The following is a 23065-nucleotide window of genomic DNA, read 5'->3' as shown; positions in this document are numbered from 1 at the left end:
ATCGTTGCTGGTCTCCTTTAGTAAACGCAAGTTGACGCTGCTTGATCAGGTGTTTAAACTCGGGTGTAACCCATGGTGGATCATTAAAGCTTTCAGGGGCATGGCACTAATGTATCTGCAGGTTCCAGATTCTGGAACAGTCGTCCTCTTGCTATGACAGAGAGTGATTCTATTGATAATTTTAAAAGGAACTTGAAAACGCCAACATGGTGAGAGTTTGTTTTCTAAGGATTCTGGGTGGATTTTGGTTCTAGGTCCTTGAGTCCAAACTTCTGGATCCAACATGTTGCATTGGTTTGGTTACTTCTTTTGACACTTTTCAACAGCGTCCAAAAATGTTGGACGATGTTCGATCCGTTTGCAATGGCCAGGCCAGTATGGGTTAATGAAAAGATAATCCAAAGATGATCCATTAGGCTTGCTGTCACCAGTTATCTTACCCTTAAAGTGCATGTTCCAAGAAATTTGTCATTTAAAACTTGGTTGGGATGAAGCTTTGCCGGAAGTTCTCGCGTCGCTCAGGAAGGAGTTACTACAAGACATGTGGGAAGTCTCAAGCATTGTAGTGCCTCGTTGCATCCTGAGTGATGTTCAAGTCGAAGACGTCACGTCTATTCAACTGCATGTGTTCGCAGATGCTAGCAAGTCTGCGTATGGAGCAGATGTCTACATCAGGTTGACAACCTCTGGAACCAGTTCTGTTTGCGTTCTAGCGTCCAAAACAAGAGTTGCTCCCTTGATCGGTGAATCAATCCCTCGACTGGAGTTAATGGCCGCCTTGACACTTGCGAATTTGATGACAGCCGTGCATGAAGCATTGACCTGCACTATGAAGATAGACGCTGTTTTCAATTGGACTGACTCTCAGATCGTGTGGTGGTGGATCAATAGAGAGTTTAAACAATTCAAGCTGTTTGTTCAGAATCGAGTTCAGAAGATTCGAAGTCTGTGGAGTAAGGATCACTGGAGATATTGCCCGTCTGAGTCTAATCCTGCTGACATAGCGTCGCGAGGGTCAAAGAGTTCTGTTCTCGCTCACAGTGATCTATGGTGGAAGGGAGCTCCATTTCTGAAAGAAGGAGAAGTTCAGTGGCCAAACCTACCTGATAATCCAATCGGTGAGAGTACATTCCCAGAAGAAGTAACAAAGGAATTGACAAGGAAACCTGAAATTTCAAATGTTATGACAGTATCCGTGCAGTGCTTTCAGAACATTTCAGAAGTCATCTGTCCAGAAAGATTTAGTAGTCTCAGTAAACTTGTCAGAGTAACCGCTCTTGTGCTGAAATTCGTCCAGAAGCTCAAGAGGAAGATAGAAATAACTGACATCAGTATGGAGGATCAGAATATTGCTACGAATCTCTGGTACAAAGACGTTCAAGCCAAACTTGAAGAAAAGGAGAAATCAAGTTCGACTTGGGAACAGTTAGGAGTCTTTAAGGATGCCAACGGACTTCTGCGAGTTTCAGAGGAAATGGCTTTCTCTAAAGTAGGTGTGGACTTTGCCGGACCCTTGTACGTGAAGAATATATACTTATCCAAGGGAGAAATGCACAAGTGTTACATTGCTCTGTTTACATGTGCTAGTACAAGAGCTTTGAACCTTGAACTTACGCCAGACCTCTCCGCCAATTCGTTCTTAAGAGTGCTGAAGCGATTCTTCGGTAGAAGAGGACTACCGACCCTGTTCATTTCAGACAACGGGAAAACTTTCCGAGATGCAAAGGTTAAGAAGTTTGCTCTTGACCGGAACATTGACTGGAAATTCAATGTACCCACAGCCAGCTGGTGGGGCGGATTCTTCGAAATCTGTGTGAAACTTGCGAAAAGGTGTCTCAAGAAAGTGCTCGGAAATGCGAAGTTGAGTTATGAAGAGTTAGACTCAGTGTTGATCGAAACTGAAGGCGTTTTGAATTCTAGGCCATTGACCTATGTCTACGATGAGCTAACAGAAACTCCACTTACGCCTTCTCATCTTGTAATTGGTCGTCGACTTCTAGATCAATCTCCTGCCATCACAGTACCTGTAAACACTTTGCCTAGACGAGAGAGATATTTAGACGGTCTTCTCACCCATTTCAGAAATCGATGGAAGAAAGAATATCTTACAGGTATCCGCGAGTACCAGAAACTCAAGGGAGGTGAACCAAGAAGAACAATTCAAGTAGGCGACGTTGTGCACATCTATGCTGACAAGACACCCAGACAACAGTGGAGAATGGGAAAAGTAGAGAAACTGTTACAGGGACAAGACAACGTTGTGCGCGCAGCAGAAGTGGCAACAGTAGATAATTCTCTCCGCAAGACGCGCTTAAAACGTCCAATTCAAAAGTTCTATCCTCTTGAAATCAACGTGTGTGACGAACACGTAACTAATCCGAGAACAGGACAGTTTGACAGTGGAATGAACATTCAGATAGTTAGAGATGAAGACATCCCTACAATGATCACTGCTCCATGAACTGTCTGACCGTATCTTGAGCGTTTGACACTGAAGCTAAAGAGATAAATTCGGTTTTGCGTTAAATCAGTCTGATTTGTTTAAACTTTCTTGATTGACTTCGACGTCAATCAGGGGGGAGTGTGTTGAAAACTGGAAACTAGTGTTACACGAGCTTTAGTTTTGATTGACATGTGAGAGGAATTAGATCTTATCGAGTTTTTTGGCGGTATTATATTTTGTGTATTGGCGGAATTATATCTCGGAAATCTTAGGAAATCGTCTCTACCAGGAATTGTATTCTTAAAAGGAAGTCATCTATCATTAAAGAGTTTGGATCATTAAAACATTTGTCTTCACGGAGGTAATCTTGAAGTTTGTGATGGAAAACTTGGGCGCCATACTCAAGAACAGGTCGTACAACCGTGCAGTAAAATTTAATCAAACTTTCGGCCCCAACACCAGTCCTTCTCAGTTGGACGAGGAAATGCAGTCTCTTGTTGGCCTTTTTTATAGCTTGCTCTGCGTGGACATTCCACTTAGGATCGTTGGAGATGGTGACGCCGAGGATTTTTGCGTTCTTAACCACGGACAGATCTTTGCCATTAATCAAAACTGGATCGAAGCTGTGTTTGTTCTTTTTAAAATCAATTCTGATTTCCTTGCATTTGTCTTCATTAAGATGCATACGTTGATCCTTAGACCAATCCACTACTTTATCGACCGCTTTTTGGATCTCACTAGATGCGCCGCGTGGAACTATTTCCGCAAACGTGGTGTCGTCAACGTTCTTCCAAGTGAGAACATTAGGTATGCTGAGGTCGTTAATCATGAGTAAGAAGAGCCATGGCCCAAGCTTAGTCCCCTGGGGTACGCCTGCAGGGACATGACCCCGTTCTGAGAAACATTGTTTAGAGAGTTTAACGCGCTATTGTCTGTTGGTCAAAAAGTCAGCTACCCAGTTCACAATACAGCGGGGGGCGTTGTGATCAATCAGGTCGAAGGCTTTTCGATAGTCAACCAAGATAACTCTAACTGCAGCTCCAGACCCATCTGTGGCTTGAGACCAATGATGTATCATCGAGATTAGAGCGTTGAGTGTGGAAGACTTTGGAATGCCACCATATTGATCATGGTCAATCACTTTGAGGACTGCAAGGCTGATGTAGTTTGCGACTATGAATTCCTCAGCGATCCTGGACAAAGCAGGTGTAAGAGACACTAGCTGCAAATGCTTATTAATGTCCTTTACTGGTTTTTCTTTGGGTATAGGCACGATATTGGCCATCTTCCACTGAGCAGGGCATTTCTGCTCGGCGAAACTACTATTGAATGTAGCAGTTATAGAGTGAGCACCCAGCATGGAATTCCATCGGGGCCACCTGCCTTCCTGGAGTTCAGTTTGGTTAGTGCTGACAAAACATCGACCTCTGAAAGCGTTAAAGGAGGTGTTAAGTCATCATTCGACGATGGGGGAGTATTGATCTTCTGATAGGCTTTCATAGGGTCAAGAAACGCTGAGTTGATCAGGTTTGCTGCGGCATGGTCGTCTAGCCCGTCAATTTCATCAGTTTGGAGAAAAGAAAGCACAGAATCTCTACAAGAGGATGGTTTCAAACCCGAGATATGCTTGACAGATTACCACCACCAACTTGAATTGGATTGTTCCAGGTCTTTCACTTTGGTGGAGTAGAATCGTTTTCGGAGACGCTTCCGTTAGCGGTTGACCTCATTTCGATAGAATCGGAATCGTTGCTGGTCTCCTTTAGTAAACGCAAGTTGACGCTGCTTGATCAGGTGTTTAAACTCGGGTGTAACCCATGGTGGATCATTAAAGCTTTCAGGGGCATGGCACTAATGTATCTGCAGGTTCCAGATTCTGGAACAGTCGTCCTCTTGCTATGACAGAGAGTGATTCTATTGATAATTTTAAAAGGAACTTGAAAACGCCAACATGGTGAGAGTTTGTTTTCTAAGGATTCTGGGTGGATTTTGGTTCTAGGTCCTTGAGTCCAAACTTCTGGATCCAACATGTTGCATTGGTTTGGTTACTTCTTTTGACACTTTTCAACAGCGTCCAAAAATGTTGGACGATGTTCGATCCGTTTGCAATGGCCAGGCCAGTATGGGTTAATGAAAAGATAATGGAAATACTCACACAGAGAGACACCAGTTTAATTTGAAATTTAAAAATCTTGTCTCGATTGTATAATGACTAAAAAAAATTAATGCCTCCATGGAATAAGGATTCCCGGATTTAAGCTGTGCGCATATGAACGCTACGCCTCTGCTAATTTAAGGTTTCGGTAAAGGAAAATGAGGCGTCCGCGGAAAAATAAAATTGTGGAGCCGTTATTTTTTGTGTAGGGTCAAACTATACATCATAATAAAGGTAATAGATTGAATTATTTGAATAAAATTTTAGATTTTAGTATTTAACACTGCCTTTTAGTTTTGAGGCCTCAAACTTACAACGACCGAGTCTGTTGCAGAAGTTCTTGCGCTTTCATTTTACTGCGAAAATAGCTGCACTTTGTTGTATCTTAATCAAAGATGAACGCACTCCAATACCTTGTGAGGAATTTTTGATATGTTGAGAATTGAAGGAAATATCACGCAGCAAAGTCGAAACGCTCATTTCATACTTAAATACTTTCCTCACAGCGTATTTGGGGTAGTACAATCATCTATTAAAACTGAAAATTTGGAAGCGATATCTTAAAACCCATTGGGACAGGACGTCCGAGAAGTTGTAATTTTGGCGTTAAAATAAACCCTTGGAAATTGAGCTTGAAGTTTCGTGTGCAGTTCACGGTCTGCTGAATAACTTCGCGCCTCACTTGAAAGCCAATTATGCTGAGCCAATCAGCGTGCGGGCACGTGCTAAGCTGTCAACTGTCACCCAATTCTTTTAAGTGTGATTGACATGATACGTCAATCATTTTTCGCCTGCAGGTTATAGCGGGAAACAAAAAATAGCTACTTAAGGGGTTTTAAAATTAATTTTTCAGGAAAATATAGCCCATCGATTCAAGATTCGCAAAAACGAGAAATTTGAGTGAGACGCTCAACTTTTCCTTTACCGAGATCTTAATGAAATACTAAAGGTACCTTAAGGTGCTTCTTTAAGAGAAGACGAGCATTTACTTCGCTGTCGAGCTTATTTTACGTTTTGTACGCGCAAGCGCTTATGTGCGTGCCTTCGGGGTTTAATTAAGGGGTTTAATGAAAGGACCGCTCCAGCGCTACAACGACTAGACACTTAAATAAAGGGAATTTTGAAGTAAGCAACAGTGGACAATCTTCCTGTCGGTGTACGTTGGATAAGTGGCTTGATCTGATCGGCGTAATTAAAAGTTGAGAAACTAAAATCAAATCTACTACGCGCGAAGCGAGAAACTACCAGCTGCAAACTGGTTTTGCTTTTGTTTGGCAAATAATTTTGCGCGAAACTCCAATAGTAATCACTACTTATAGCAACTGCAAACAATGCACTTTCTATGAATTGTTTTTGATGCTGAAGAAAAAACTTTTCTGTGAGAAACCTCCCAGTGGGCAAAGGGGGGCTAGATTCCAAACTCATCCCCAGTGTTCAACTGGAGAAAATAATTCACACATATATAGAACGCATAAGGTCGTTGCTTAATTAAAGAGGCTCAAACGAGTTTATCATATTTAAGAAACTGTATTGTATGACCAAGCAGCTATGTAATGGTTTCAGGTAAATAGCAGTTAGTACTTAATGTGCTCAGTGGTGTGACGTAATAGGTAACCATAGCAAACAGGCGATCCATCTGAAAACACCCTAGCGTATGTCGAAACGCTTAAATTGGTGACCCCTATTTTTTATCGCTGGAAAGAGATCCACAGGCAAGGATAACAGTCATTGAAAATTTAAAAGAAATTCCCTGGAAAAGACTTAGAGCTCCCTTAAATATTTTTTATTGTGAATATAGCTCTGAATCCGTTCCAGAGATTTTCTTAAACTTTGCAAAGAGTGAGCCTACGGATCACTTTTTAGTAACAAAAAAATGGGGGTCACCAAGTTAATTTTTTAGAAAAAATGAGCGTTTCCACGCAGAATACAGGGTGATTGTGGATGCTTTTCCTGTTGCTATAGTGACCTATTACACCACAATAATAAGCGCATCGTATCAAACAAGAACTGGGGTTTCATGTGGTATTGCAACGTTGTGTGAAAAAGTGTTGCAGAGTTAATCCTTGTTGTTCAAGTTCATTGCTCACTGTTTACAGAAAACTAAACATAACACACTATAAAATCATTATCATTACTCTCCAAATTGCACAAACTAGTTTGAGCTTCCTTCCTGTGTCCCTTTAAACACATCCTCGGAGACCCAGGGGCAGTCAGTCGAGACCAGTCCCGATTCACGTCCCGTCTCGACTGACTGCCCCTGGGTCTCTTAGGATGCTTTAAACACGAAGGCACAATAAAAGGCGCGGTACCTTAGACACATGCAGATGATTTGTCACTCAACCGTGGACACCTATCTGAGCCCCTAGCGACATGTGTCCGTAATATGTTATAAGCCGTTATCTGTCGTTCTTGTTTTAAATCCCCGGTCGCTTTTGTCGCCCTGGAAAAATATTTTAATGGTTCCGACTCTGTTACTGTTTTTGATCGTCATCTTGTATTCCAGGATGTGTTTAATGTGCCCCCAACCCCAAAATATTTTTTTCGCTAAAATGAATCTTTGCAGCTCTTCGAAACACATTGCGGCCTGTTTTTTCCTTTTTCTAACAAAATCCTGCCTTTTTATAGGCTTCAAAACTTGCGAAAAACCAATCATCTTTTGTTCACGACCGAGTCAGAAGGGGAGTGAGTCTATTCCTGATTTGACGTCATGCTCTTTGTAAACATGCATGCAAAGTAGATTGTGACATCAAGACCCATTCCCCTTCTGACTCGGTCGTGAACAAAAGATGATTGGTTTTTCGCAAGTTTTGAAGCCTATAAAAAGGCAGGATTTGTTAGAAAAAGGAAAAAATGGCCGCAATGCGTTTCGAACAGGTGTAAAGATACATGTTAGCGAAAAAAATATTTTGGGCTTAGGGGAGCTTTAAAGCGACATCGTCGACGAAGTCTCTACGCTCCCGGTTTAGTAATTCATTTGATAATTTGGATAAGGCAGGAGATGAATACAATAGCACACTAGGTTCCCCACCAACCCTTTCTCCACACGTAGCTCCCTTATTATTGGGCAATATTGGTCAAAGCAGTTTCCCACAGAAAATAACGACAACAGAACAATTTTAACAGGCAGCATGTTGCGATTACTCAAGCTGAAGTAAACGTTTTCTTCACTGGGTCAAAAAAAACCAAACCAGTCTTGCACAAAGAAAGCAATCCCTACTCCACAGATTAAATGGCCATTCCAGTGCAAGCCGGCTATTCCTTGTAACCAGGCACAAATTTCGGCGCAAGTACCACATCACTCACTCGTTCCATAGAAAACTCTTAAACACATGGCAAAGTATCATCAATAACTGTCAATGCACTTTCTAGATATTTCCGACAAACTTAGGACCATCCGATCAATTTTGGTTTCTGTTCGTTCGCGTGGCAACCGAAAGTGCCAAATGCGACTCAAGGAGACCACTTCTTTGAGGATTATTAGAGCCCTCTTGTTATTCGATCAAATTGTGTACTACCAAGAAATTAGTCGCAAATGGTCAAAAGAGTACGCTAAGGTAGTGCGTGAGGTAGTGTGGTCGTACCGAAAAGGAGAGCCATCGGCTTTACCGAAGACAAACAGGTGCCTCTTGAAGGACAAGTTGCAGCGTGAAGCTACCTTTCGCTTCCCACGATGGCCAAATTTGTCTTATATCATTGGTAAACCAATGGTATCCACGTTGACTTTAATAAAGATGGTATCGTCACAAATATATCCTCTGGACCTGAGCAAGTCATGCGAGCAGAAAAGCGGGCATCCCGAGGCGATGTTCATCTCGGAACGCGGCCGCTGAAAGCTCGAGCTGTTCGGATCAGGTTGGAGGGTCTCGGTAACATCTGATTTTAGTTCTTGGTCCAGTAACTTGAAAGTGATCCTTTGCCTAAAGGGCCAAGATAGCAATGCATCATACTCTCCGCGCATTAACACAATAAACAAGGACACATATTTTCCTTTCCCTTTTGGTCCATCTCCGTTGAGATACGCGCATGCGCAGAGTTTGTATCCATTGCGCGAAGTATAAATCGGAGGGCTGTAAATAGAGATTGTTTTTCCTTCAACTGATTCGCGAAACTTCCGCTGAAACTCATCACTTTTCCATAGAAAGGTCCCATCGTATGTCGCAGCCTCCAAAATCTGAAGTTTAAGATCGGTGTCAGCCATCTGGATTTCGTGCAAAGTGAAAGAATGTTCAAGTCGATCGAGCCGCTGGTTATTTCCACTAGCACTCGGAAGTGACACAAGTTCTCCCGCCCGTCCTGAAGAGCGTGACGGCGGTGATTCCCTCAGTTGCGTTACTTCCTCAGCGATTAACGTCAACCTCTCTTCTTGAAAATCCAACCGCTGCACCACTCCGTGGATATTTTGCCCACCTGGTCTGTTTTCGTTAGCTTTCACTAAACCCTGGACATTTTTACGAAGCTCGTCGGAGGTTTGCCGTTGTATGTCCAAATTTGCTTCCAGTCTAGCTAGCTTGAGTTGATGCGTTGAAAGCGTTTGTTTGTTCAGGGCAAGAGCTTCATTTTGCAGCGATAGCCGCGCTTCGTAACTTTGATTTAATTCCTGCGAGGCGTTCAACTCAAGTTGTAAATTTTCCATTTTCTGCACAATTTCTTGAATATACTTGCTGCTGATTGCTAAGTGCTCAGCTGCACTTGAACTAATATGATCCTCCAGAGACTCCCTTGGACCACGAAATTTACATCCCATTCCACTGAAACTACACTGTACTGGGACCTTAGAGCAAGAATTTGAGTGGTCTTGTAACATTTCTCGAAGAATTTCATCTTGGTCACAGCCATGAGGGCATTTAACCGGAAGTTTTCCACACTCTTCCAAATGCTCCCTCATCTTCACTCCAGAAAAACCTAGTTCGCAATACGGACAGTTAACTACTTTATACAGACAGTCATTTTCTATATGCTTGGCTAAAAGGTATCTCAATACTACAAAGCTACACCCTAAATCACTATATAAGCATTTTATTGCTGAAAAAGAGCATTCAGAGTCATGGTCTTGTAGTTTTGCAAGTTGACCCGTCCATTGACATCCGCGCGATTTGTTGGAACAGAAGCACTCCAAGGAGAGAAGCTCTCTCTTAGCACATTTGTCCCTGAAAACTGCTTTCCTCCTAAGCGCTTCGCCATCATCAGGGCATTTATGCTCACTTGGGTCCTTCTGGAAAATGTCTTCAACGCATAAGAAACAGAACCTAAAACAATCAGACAAAATGAAGACATGCATGTTACCGCGAAACTTCTAGAATATAGCTTTTCGTTTTTGGCTTGTTGGCTGCGATTCGTATATGTCGCCTCCACTTGTTAGTTGTCATTGTTTGTAACTTTCGATTGTTCTATTGTTGAATTTGTCTTTAGTATGATTATGTCGTTGCATAATGTTGAGTAATTTGTCAAGTTTCTTGCATAAATTTACACCAGAACGTAAGTGTTGGAGCAATTTCAGAATACCCGGGCATTTTTTCACGGCATAAATCTGTCGGTCCCGCACACCCACAGTCGTGCACTAAGTGGGATTCTGCGAGTGTATAACTATTGCCCCCGCACTTCCGTAGTCGAAAGCTAAGTGGAATTCAGTGGGTGCATGGCTATTGCTCCCGCAGTCCCGGTGTCCCCACAGGCGTTAACTAAGTGAAATTCACCGATTGTACAACTTGTGCAGTCCGTGTTCATTCGGGCACAACTCTTTTACAACGAGTAATAATCGCTTATTAACCATTTGGGGGTCACATTTTTTATGCGAAATTTCAACTCATAAGCAGTTTTAAAAAAATATCTTTGAGTCAGTACAGCGTCAGCCAAGCTAAATCTTGTTAGCATTATTCCTACGTTTCACATTCCTTCGCTTTCTTTTATGTAATTTCTTTACTTTGTACTTCTGTATTTTGTATGTTTCGTATTCTCCGTTTACTTTGTAGTACCGAAGGAGTGTGGATTTCCAATCAACTATCAACGAGAACACAAATCCGCGTGACTTCCGTTACAATGCATTTGTTTGGTGGAAACACGGTACAAATTTTCCGTGTTTGATATTTTCCCAACTCAGTCATTTTGTACAGTTTGCGGCTTAAATGGAACAGGGAAAAAGTAAGCCACTTTGGAGTATCGAGTATCTGAAATCGGAGCATCCGAACTAGTACTCGGAAGGCCGTCGGTCCGACACCGACAAAGGAAAACTCGGATTTATTCCGAGTATCCCCGAGTTACCATGGGAAAAATCCATCCCATCCTGGCATTTACCGGGGTTAACATTCTCCTTCATTAAAATAACGAGAATGCACCACTCCAACAGTTCCACTCCTGGCAGTATAGCGGGACAATTGGCTCTTTGCATGATACTGTCACATGGTGCAAAATTCACCATGCTGGATGGCAAAAGCTATTTCGGGTATCCCGGGAAAAGCCTTCTTCGAGGAAATGAGACTCGGAAGGACAAGGTGGAAAACTTTCTTCAGGTTTTTTTCTTTTCTCGGCCGTGGGAAGAACGAAGGACTAGCGCTACGTGTCGGTATTTTCAAAACCGCAGAGCCACAAAAAATGTTATCCCGTGATCAGGACTTTCAACCGCAGACTGAAATCAACAGTCCGTGAAGTGGGCTGAAAAAAAAGCCCTTGTCCACAGACGTCTGAGATCGATAGTAAGCGTCAAAAAGTGTCCTCTTGCTCTTTTCGTTGACTTCAAAATCAGGTCGTGTCGTACCTCATTAAACGGGCTTCAGAATTGGCCAAAAGAACAATGGATTCAGCTCAGAAAACAATAAGAAGAACGACACTATTCAGTCAATGAAATATAGTGCTCAACAAGAGGTACGACTCCACTCTCAAAACCACCCATTTAAAGAAATACAGGCAATTTACTTCAGAAAGAGTCCCTTAAACTCTGCTCAATTCCGGTTGCCGTCCGCGTCTCAAAAACGCGCGTGCTTAAGCTCCCTAATGGAGAATAGTAGTTGTATGCGATTATTCAGACCGGATTTGACAGGTAGTCATCAAATGACGTCATCAATCAAAAGACAAAAGAAGGGGGCGTGCATAAATTTGGGGCAAGTTGGGGCATGACGCAATGTCGGTTTTAACCCTAACACGTGAAAGAAGGGGGCGTGCATAAATTTGGGGCATGTTGGGGCATGACGCAATGACGGCTGTAACCCCAACACGTGAAACAACACGTGCATGCCAGGCCGTCGCATAAATTAGGGTTAGGTTAATGAGATGCTAGTCACGAACGTACATGAAGGTTTCTTTTATGAGAAAGTAAGGGAGATGTGTTTGCTGTGCCTGTGTTCCGTGTCCACCCAGCCATCCGGGTGGTAACGCAAATATATAGCGAAAAGAACAATGGGAAAGACAGCGAGCCAATGATGTCAAGGTGATGTCATCACGGGCCAATGAGACACCGCTGAAGTCAGTATACATTAACTTTCTGGTCACGTACCTACAAAGTGAAGTGAGAACCCTTTTGTTTTGAAGCGAATCAAACAGAATTTTGAAACACATACACAAAAGGCTTTACACGCCTGGACAAGTCCACAAACGCTTTGTTCTTTTTTAAACTAAATTTGCATAGAGGCGATCGAAGCGTGAAGAAGGAAGAATATAGAAGAAAAAAAAAAGTTGTTTTGTGTGGAAAAGAGGAGCATTCTCAACTCTTTCACGCTTTTTAAACAAACGTGAACTCCGTTGTTACAACCTTTTTTAAGGAAAGGTTTTCAACCTCGCGCTTGAATGAAACACGGGTAAATGCAATCTTTTTTTATGTAAGAATACACAAAGACATCCTTCAGTGCACAGACACAAAGAAAGCCTACTCAACAGATTTGGATAAAACCTTTTCTGAAAACGCTTGAAAAAAACCTTTGGATTTTGAGAAGCGTTTTATACTGTGGTATGGTGAAGCGGGAGTTGGTTTCATATCGTATTTCAAAATACTTTTCACAACATTTGACGCAGTGAGCAAACAACAATATACATTTCAAACGCTTTATTAAAAGATACTCTAGATATAAATGATTGTTCTTCTACTATTTGACTATTGTAACGTTAAAACAAACATGTTGCGTTGCGCTTAAATAAATACTGTGACTCTGATAATGCAGTTCTGTTCAGACATACAGAATATGAAACATTCGAGACCGGACTAACTCGAACGAATTTTATTTGCAGAAGGCTATCGTTAAGTCAATAAAAACACATCAACAAACGTTTCAAAAGTTTTACTGAATTAACAGAGAACGCTTATCACAATGTGATATTTGCGAGAGATAGTTCTCTTTAAACAAACCTTAATCCGAAAAAAGTTGTTTTGAAAACGCACCCTATGTACAACAAAGATTATAGTTGTTAAGTCAATAAATACACACCAACAAACATTTCAAGCGTTTTACTGAATTAACAGAGAACGCTTATCACAATGTGATATTTGTGAGAGTAGTTCTCTTTGTAATTCACTTGCATTCGCTGCATCCTGATTGTTCTATTATGCATGCACTGTTTCAACGCTTTTTGAGCGAAAATAAATCACACACGCGCAAATGAGAGAAGAAAAAAAAAATCTTGTAATTCACTTGCATTCGCTGCATCATTAGTGTTCTATTATGCATGCACTATTTCAACGCGTTTAGAGCAACAATAAATAACACACGCATAAATGAGAGATGAAAAAATGTAATTCACTTGCATTCGCTGCATCATTATTGTTCTATTATTAATGCACTGTTTCAACGCTTTTAGAGCGAAAATAAATCACACACATTATTCACTTGAGTTCGCTGCTTAACAGAGAACGCTTATCACAATGTTATATTTGCGAGAGATAGATTTTCTTTAATCAAATCTTAATCAAAAAAAAGTAAATAAAAAGTTTTTTTGAAAGCGCACCCTATGTACAATAAAGATGCACATGTACCGGTCAAGCAATATTATGCATGCACTGTTTCAATGTTTTTAGAGCGAAAATAAATCACACACGCACAAGTGTTAACCGTGTTAGTGAGTGACTGAATTCACAAAAAGTGCTATAAAGGAATACGTGCAGGGCCCGTTTTTCAGTAGACTCGTTAACATGGATAGAGTGTACTTTGTCTTGTTTCGGGTTTGCGCTCGGAGTTGTTTTGCAGGACACATCTTTCACAGCACACCTCGCGAGCAATGGTTAGAACTTGTAAAGGAGTTACATCCAATGAACCCCGGTCGCTTGTTGAGTTTTTATTACTACATGGACCAATGCAACGCTACATTTACCGAACAATATACATTCCACAAAGTCTTATGTGTCACGTACTCGATACATTATCCTTCTTTCTGGTGGATGGTTTGGCAAATTGTTATAAAAAGTATGGGAATGAAGAAGATCTAATCATTTGTTTAACACCATGGGTAGTGCTGCAAGCCGCGTGTGTGGAAGCTCATCGCCTACAGTTTCTTTAAGTGACATATGTCAGAGAATGCGATGTTTAGTTGCGTGTTGCGGTAGCGAGGTTCACATCGAATTGAAAGATGTCACCGACAATCACGAAGAAGAAAATGCAAAAGAAGAAGAAACAGAAAACGCGGACCCTAAATCAGACGAACCAACTATTACAGAAATTGTATTATGAAGTGGATCGACCATCCGCTTTAGGGGGAGTCGACAAACTGTATCGTGCGGCGCGTCGGTATGGTTTGAAACGCACGCAAGTACTCGATTGGCTCCGCCAACAACCTGGCTATACCCTACACAAACCTGCAAGAAAACACTTTCGTCGTAACCGAGTAATTGTGTTTGATATAGATTCGCAATGGCAAGCGGACTTGGTTGATTTGCAACATTTGAGTCAGTGGAATCAAGGATACAAGTATTTACTGACTTGTATCGATGTCCTTTCCAAATACGCGTGGGTGGTGCCCTTGAAATCGAAAACAGGAGCCTCGTTGGTGGTGGCCTTTGAAAGCATTTTCCAGGAAGGTCGCAAACCTGAGAAGTTGCAAACAAATGCCGGAACCGAATTTAAGAACAAAACGTTTCAAACCTTTCTCAAAAAGGAGAATGTACATCATTTTGTAACCTACAACGAAACCAAGGCCCAAGTGGTTGAAAGATTCAACCGCACTTTGAAGCAACTTATGTGGCGTATGTTCACTACCAGCAGCTCGTACCATTATTTGGACCAACTGGACGATTTAGTCAATGGGAATTACAATCAAAGCGTGCACCGTAGCATCAAAATGAGACCAGCGGATGTTAACGAGAATAACGCATCAGAGGTCTGGAACAACTTGTATAGAAATCTGTTCAAAAAGCCGACAAAGTATAAATTCAAAGTGGGAGATCAAGTCAAGATCAGTAAGCATAAACGCATCTTTGAAAAAGGTTACTTACCATCCTGGACGGAGGAAACTTTCACTGTTGCTCAGAGACTTCCGCGCGACCCACCCGTGTATCGCCTAAAGGAAGCAGACGGCGACTGGATTCAAGGCACTTTTTACGAATTTGAGTTACAGAAAGTGATAGAAACGGAAAAACACCAGTTTCGTATTGAAACAATTTTAAAACGCAGGGGACGAGGAGCGAATAAGAAGGTGTTGGTAGATTGGAAAGGTTGGCCAAAGAAATACGACAGTTGGATTCCGCATAACCAGTTGGTCGCTTTACAACAAACATGATTCAAGATAGCGACTTTTACGAGACACTTCCCAGTAATGCAAGCAGTAATTTATTTCTAAACAATTCCAAGTCCTCCTTTCGCGTAGCGCTACCTCGACAAATCCATCTGAAAGATGAAGAAGATTGGGAAGTAGGATTGCATCATATCGTGTATCCACTCTCAATGTTTGACATTACAAATGACTGCAAACATTCTCACATCATGCTGGATCGTCGAGGTTACTCCACACCGTTTGTATTACCCGAGGGCAAGTATTATACAGCCTTAGATGTGACAGAAGGAATGTTACAATGCCTGAACATCGCTGACCCACCATCTAAGATTGAAATCACAGTGGACGACGAATGGAATGTAACGTTAAACTCGCAAACTGAAGGACTTCTGATCACATTGTCTACAGCTCGCGCGTGGGATGGATAACCAAAAACAACACTCTTACACCCAGCGTTCGTTTGAATGCTGCACTCACCTTAGAAAGAAAATATGGTCATGATTGGTTCATCTTACCAGCTGGCACATCCATCACATATCCGGGTATTTACATCTTTCCTCCTTCGCTGTCGCTTTGCTCGTGTAAGCAGAGACTGGTTCAAGTTCAAACCAATCTCGTGGAACCGTAGCAGGTGGGTGACAAGCGCTTACCTCTCCTACATGAGATGGTACCCCTGGGCAGATTTCGAGAAACACTCCTTGAAGAAAGAGAACATATTGTGTACCTACCTTTGCGGATAAAGACATTTCAGACCATTGAAATATATTTAACGAGTGGATACGGTCAAACGCCAGCATTTTTAGACGGTATTGTCAGCGTCGTTTTACATTTCCGCCGTCGATCAACATGACCAACAGTTTTTACATGGTGCTGACCAGTGATGCAAGTCTGACTCAGTATCCAGAAAACAAGGCGGCCGATTTTAAGATGCAGTTACCAAGTCAACTACACCTAAGTGAAGACTGGGAGGTGGCCATGACACGCATCATTTACCCTTACACCTGGCAAAACGTAGGTGAGAATCAATTGTCCTACACTTTGCTTTGTAAGACTGGTCCTGAACCCTGGAAATTGAACATCCCTGTACCAAGTGGCATTTACCGTACGGTCAAAGATGTCATTCACGGTATGACGAAGGGACTACACAATCGATTGAGAGACGTTTATTTGAAGAGTGACAAGACCATTACGAGTCTGGAAGGAAACGAGTGTTTTTACATTTACGAGAAAGCACAAGATTACTTTGAGTTGAAGTTACCAGCCGGTTGGTATGTGATTCTACCAAAGACATTAGCTCGCGCCTTGGGGTACTTAAACCATCAGTATAATATTCCTCAGCTGTACCAAATCGGAGGCCTTGTCCAACAGAATGATGATCACAGCGTCCTTCTTTCGAGGACAACGACAACACTTGTCAGAAAAGACGAATTGGTGTGGGGATTGCTCTCGAGAGACGCTGTTCAAACCATCTACGTGTATTCCGATTTAATCGAGTCTCAAGTAGTGGGAGATGCTCAAGCGAACTTACTTCGGATGCTTGTTCCTCGTGGTCAGCCGGGGAACATGATCACAGAAGAGGTCAAGGTGCCCTCCTACCATAGACTCCGTACAACTGTGTTTTCATCCGTGGCGATCAATAAAAGGGGAGACACAGGTCAATTGATACCATTTGCCTCTGGAGCCGTACGCGTGACCCTGCATTTTCGGCGTCGTGATATTCTATAACAACATGTTATTACCTATGAACCACCGATATTACCCATATGGACGATATGTTGTACCCTATAGGCAGCACGGTAAAGGAGGAGACATTAGTATCTACGGAGGAACACACCCTTATGGTCAAGGGGGCAACGGCTTAGGTGGAATGTTTCGGTCCTTGTTCCGTTCAGCAACTCCCTTTCTCAAAACAACAGCAAAAAAAGTGGGAAAACGAATGCTCGATACTGGATTGGAAACGGGAATACAACTTGTCCAAGACGTGATCAATGGTCAACCTTTAAAGAAAGCTGCCAAGACAAGAGCGAAAGCTGCTGGAAAAAATTTACTCACAGGGGTCATTGATGACATTACACAGCAAGGTAGAGGAAAAAGAGTATATAAGCGCGCGGATACGTCAAAGCGGCGCAGTGAAGGACAGACCAAGAAAAAGAGAACACTTCGTTCAACGTTCAAGACTATTTTTGATTAAAGATGGCATCAGCACACCCTCTCTCAGCCCCTGGTGCGAATTCAAGTTTACAATTGTTTGATGTACCTGTGACAGATGTGTCCATTGTTAGCAGCAAATGGATCGATTATGAACCGGTTCAAACGGGAACTAATCCCATCGAGTTTGTCATCAAACCGTTAGCTGACTACATTGACATTAACAAGACAGAGCTGTGATTGGTAGTAAAGATTACCAAACAAGATGGATCGCCCACAGGGGATGGTAAGAAGTACACTCTGGTCAACAACGCCCTTCATTCCATCATCAAACAGTTTACCATCAAGATCAACGAAACGCTGGTAACAGAACAGTCAGACACTCAAGCATACAATGCTTACATCAAGACCTTATTGAACTTTACGGAACAGGCCAAGAAATCGTACTTAACCAAAGCTCTGTATTACAAAGACACTGCTGGACACATGAATGAAGTAGATAATAGAGCAGAAAATAATGAGGGTCTGAATAGAAGGGCCACATTTACTAACAACGGCGCAGAAGTTGGGTTGGTCGGAGTACCTTTTTGTGACGTGTTTAATATTGACAAGTTGTTGCTTGACGGTTTGGAGATCAAAGTCAAAGTGGATCTGAACACCGATGCTTTTGTTCTCATGGCTGGGGAGACTCCAAACAACTGCAAACTGAAGATCATGTCTAGTACGCTTCGCATACGCACAGTGCGTGTTGCAGACAGTGTGAAACTAGAAGATGTACAGATCATGCAAGGTCACAAAGGGAGCGCACCGCTACCAGCCATCTATACCCTAACCAAAACCCCTACGCAGGCAAGGATCATCCCTCAAGGAGTCTTAAATCACACTGAGACAGATCTATTCCACGGTTTCATTCCTCAGTGCATCATTTTTGGGCTCGTGCGGAACGATGCTTTCAACGGGAAACCTTGCAGGAAATCCTTTCAACTTTGAGCTGTTTGACCTGCAAGACATTCGGCTGACTGTGAATGGAGAAGAAATGCCTTATTCTGCGCTGGATCTGACGGGTGGAAAAAAGATCGATGGTTACAACACGCTGTTTTCAGGAAGTGGAGACATGAATTGTGGGCACGGGCTTCACATTGATAGAGTGGATTGGGAAAACGGATACGGTTTGTTCCGTTTTGATTTGACACCGGCAGGAAGTGGACATCCCGATCATCTGATACCCCATCGAACGGGTAACGTGAACCTGTACCTGAAATTTGGTCAAACGAACTCAGTTCTGAATTTAATTGTGTACGCAGAATTTCAGAATCAGTTGGAAATTGATCGCAATCGTCGCGTGGTCTACGATTTGTCACAAGGCTCTTAGTTCATCGTCATGCATGCGACCCAAGAACTATGGCAAGCCTGTCTTTCTGACCCTGTGTTAGCACCTCTGATGCAAGGCGTATTTCCAAGGGATAGGCTACCTGTCATCAACACCTACCCAGCCGGACTCATCGCGAATACGGACCCTCATGACCAACCTGGGACACATTGGGTGGCTATGTACTTTGAATCGCCTCGTGAAAGTGAATTCTTTGACAGCTACGGATTTCCTCCTGAAACTTACAACATGGATACCTACATTCTACGGGAAGTTACCTATTATAACGACAAACCACTGCAAGGACTGAACTCGGATGTTTGTGGAGATTATTGTTTGTTTTATCTCATTCGGCGAGCTCGGAATGTTGATATGAACACTGTTCAAGCTAAATTTAAAGGATATGATTCTCAGTGGAACGATGCACAAGTTGAACGGAGTGTACACGCTTATTTTAATTCAGTCATTTATCCTAAAGTTAATGATTGCTTTCAACAAGGTTGTAAGTCATTTCGCTGTGTCCATAAGCAATAAAATCATGTTGAAAAGTAAACAAAATGTTGCTGTTTTTGTGTGTATTTGCTAGTAAAAGGGGTGGGAATTCTATCTCGTGTACACAAATCGTTGAAGCTTCGTCTTGTGAACATGCCTCAATTCAAGTGCCCCAGCAGTATTATCATTTCTGGCCCCAGCCAATGCGGAAAAACAACATTTACGCGCCAAATACTTCAACACGCAGATTGTTTATTTGAACGCCCCATTCGCAAGATCGTGTATTGCTACGGTCAATGGCTAGATTGTTTTAAGGAATTGGTAAAGGAAGTCACGTTTATGGAGGGTATTCCCGACGACATTCCTGCCTTATTTCCACCCCCTCATCGTCCTGGTCTGCTCGTGTTAGATGACCTCATGAGAAACTGTAGCGATGACGAGCGCATTTTGGATTTGTTCACCAAAATGTCCCATCATTGTGACGTCACCTGCATTTATTTGACACAAAACCTTTTCCCCCCAGGAAAGTTTTCCCGGAGCATTTCTCTTAATGCTCATTACATCATTGCTTTTAACAATCCTCGAGATACTTTGGGGTTGAGGACACTGGCACAACAGGCGTTTTCTGGGCGCGTTCCGTTTGTGTGGGAGAGTTTTCAAGACGCTACATCACAACCATTTGGATACTTAATGATGGATTTACATCCACGAATCCCGGACATTCAACGATTGCGAACAAGGATCTTCCCAGGGTCACATTCATATCCCATTGTATACGTTGATAAGAAAATCTATAAAACCGATGAACCCTTTCCGGTAGATTTCAATTAACACCATGGCTTTGCAATTGTTGCACCGCGAGGAGACAGTAAACAATCGAAGTGGTGGTGACATGACTTTGCGTTCTGGAAAGATTTCAAAATCTACCGAGAGAAGAAAACAAGACCTCGTTAAGGCTTCCAAAGTCAATCAACATTTACCCTTTCTCTGCACTTGTTTTACAAGCAGAGGGAAACAGCGGAAAGAGATGATATCTCACGCTAGTAATGGACAAATAGAAGCCATCAGTGAAGTCGCTCTTAATCTACTTAAAGGGAACATTATGGTTCCAAGTTCATCATTTAAACGCTTGAAACCACACAAGGCGAAACTCCTGTATTTGACTCGCAAGACACCTAGTCTGAAGAAGAAAAAAGAAGTTCTCAATCAACAAGGAGGATTCCTGTCAGCTCTCGCCTCTTTGATTGCACCGTTCGCTTTGGATTTATTGGGTAAAGTGTTAAAATGAAACACGTACAAAAGATGATGTTGGTTCCAGAGCATTTATTGCAAAGCCTTGAGACAGAACATCGCTTAACCTCACCTCCGCAACTCGCGACCTTGACGCGCTTGGATCAAGACATGAAACATATCACGGATTCTACTTTGCCCGCAGATCAAAAAGTGGCCTTATTGGATCAACTATTACAACGGTACCAAGGTTTGTCAAAACAAATGAAGAGCGAAACGAAGACGAAACCTGCAGGGACAGCGACAACAACTCCAAATGCGCCCACTCCAAACCATTCTCCAACGATATCCGAGGTACAACCCAAAAAGACAGCACACAGGAAACTTCCAACCACACCCGTTGGTCCATCCAAAATTCCTGTCAGGATACAAACACCACCTTCTCCTATCGAACAGGAAACAGATCCCTGGATCTTTGAAACGCCCCCAGATTCCACGGAAAAGAGGGTTATTAAAAGGTCCTACAGGGCGAGAACACCTATGGTTGCCCGATTAAGGAGTAATACAAAGTGGGAACCTTACTGAACAATAATGATGCAGCGAACTCAAGTGAACTACTTTTTTTTTTCATCTCTCATTTACGCGTGTGTTATTTAATGTTGCTCTAAACGCGTTGAAATAGTGCATGCATAGTAGAACAATAATGATGCAGCGAATGCAAGTGAATTACATATTTTCATCTCTCATTTACGCGTGTGTTATTTATTGTTGCTCTAAACGCGTTGAAATAGTGCATGCATAATAGAACACTAATAATGCAGCGAATGCAAGTGAATTACAACATTTTTTTTTCTTCTCTCATTTGCGCGTGTGTGACTTATTTTCGCTCAAAAAGCGTTGAAACAGTGCATGCATAATAGAACAATCATGATGCAGCGAATGCAAGTGAATTACAAAGAGAACTACTCTCACAAATATCACATTGTGATAAGCGTTCTCTGTTAATTCAGTAAAACGTTTGAAATGTTTGTTGGTGTGTTTTTATTGACTTAACGATAGCGTTCTGCAAATAAAATTCGTTCGAGCTACAGTCTCAGACATAAATAGTTGGGACACTTCATGTCAACATCTTCTGTTCCCTCCTCGTGCGTTCCCTGCCCCTCTCAATGTTGTTTATCGCAGTTCAGTCACCAAATCTTTTACACCAACATTGAGAGGGAAGGAAGAGGAAGAAGTGTCCCAACAATTATGTCTGGGACTGTGTAAAAGAGAAATTCTTGGTATGTGAGTCCTGAGTGGTTGCAATGGCGGGAAATCGTATCACACGTGTGTACGCGTATCAGAGCGACTGGGAGTAATGAACACGATTGTAAGGCGATTAAAAAATCGTTACAGGAAATAAGTTTTTGCTTATTTTCTTAACAGAGTGCAAATTTAAAATTAAAAGAAAAAAAGATAACGATTTCAACGTTCACGTTTGGGTTGAAGTAGCGATTGCGTGATACCTCAACATTTTTACTGTGGTAAACATGCATCTCTGGGTTAATTGAAAACAATAATGCACGCTATAGTACAAGGTGGTTGTAGGTTGTTACTATTCCCAAAAAAGAGGCGGCGTTAATTGCACAGATATGCCGTACTACGTTTATGATGAAGTTTATCAATAGAGAGGCCGAGGCATCTAGCGTCTGTGATAAGGATGATGGCCGTTGTAGTACAAGTTGAGAGTTTGAGCGCACGAGATGTGAGGCGAGTTTACCTTATTACTTGTAGTCAAGCAAACAGAGACATTGTCCCCAAACGCAAGGCTTGTGCTTGCATTGTTTTAGACGCATTTGCGAATGCAGTTCCTAAGTCCAATTGTACAGTTATCCATTGGCGGAAGTCTAGTGTACAGATGGTGTCACTGTTCAACGGGTCACCATAACGGGTCACCATACTTTCCAGATACTTTTTTCAAAATGTCCGTTGCATATACAATGCAATAGTAAAGGACAAGAAAGTGTTGATTTTACTTAAGTGAAACTGCCTATTTTCATTCCCTGTTGATACATGTGCGATGAGTTATTTAGATTTGGAGCATGGTGACACGGTTCTTCGCTTAATAAACAAACCAAAACATCTTTATTGAATAATACGATGGTGACCCGTGGACACGTCAGGTACAAGGTCTTCTATTGGGGTTCTCAGGGCAGTTTTTACGTCGTTTGATATGAATGGCCCGTTATAGGTCTCTTCCATCATTTGTGGCTACGTATTCTGTTCTATCACTGGTTTTTAAGGGATGTATTTCGTGAAAAGTTTGCCAACCGGATGTCACCATTTGGTGCAAAGTAAATTAGCATAGCATGTAGACGTGCTACGAGTAGTTGTGGATTTCATACCTGCCAGCTGGAATGATGTTCTAAAAGTTATTTGTGTTTTGTTCCCCAAAACAACTATTTATCCATGGCAGAAAACGATAGATAATATTGAGCATAGCTGGGAAAAAACAGTCTTTGAGACGTTCTGTGCACGCACAGGGACGTAGTGAAAAATTGTA

At 42.1% G+C, this 23065-nt stretch overlaps 2 protein-coding genes and 1 pseudogene across 2 annotated transcripts; 1 reads left to right on the top strand and 2 right to left on the bottom strand.

Moving 5' to 3' along the window:
* Positions 1-451: 451 nt before the first annotated feature.
* On the top strand, positions 452-2461 carry LOC137987817 (uncharacterized). The gene has a single exon (XM_068833894.1). It carries the CDS (start codon positions 452-454, stop codon positions 2459-2461), a length of 2010 nt encoding a protein of 669 aa, XP_068689995.1.
* Positions 2462-2711: 250 nt separating this feature from the next.
* On the bottom strand, positions 2712-3272 carry LOC137987816 (uncharacterized). The gene has a single exon (XM_068833893.1). It carries the CDS (start codon positions 3270-3272, stop codon positions 2712-2714), a length of 561 nt encoding a protein of 186 aa, XP_068689994.1.
* Positions 3273-8173: 4901 nt separating this feature from the next.
* On the bottom strand, positions 8174-9876 carry LOC137987815 (TNF receptor-associated factor 3 pseudogene; annotated as a pseudogene).
* Between the last annotated feature and the right edge of the window lie 13189 nt (positions 9877-23065).

Source organism: Montipora foliosa, unplaced genomic scaffold (genome assembly GCF_036669935.1).
Source record: "Montipora foliosa isolate CH-2021 unplaced genomic scaffold, ASM3666993v2 scaffold_390, whole genome shotgun sequence".
NCBI classification, from domain to species: Eukaryota; Metazoa; Cnidaria; class Anthozoa; order Scleractinia; family Acroporidae; genus Montipora; species Montipora foliosa.
The sequence above is the reverse complement of the archived record's forward strand: the minus strand, read 5'-3'. Positions and strand labels throughout refer to the sequence as shown.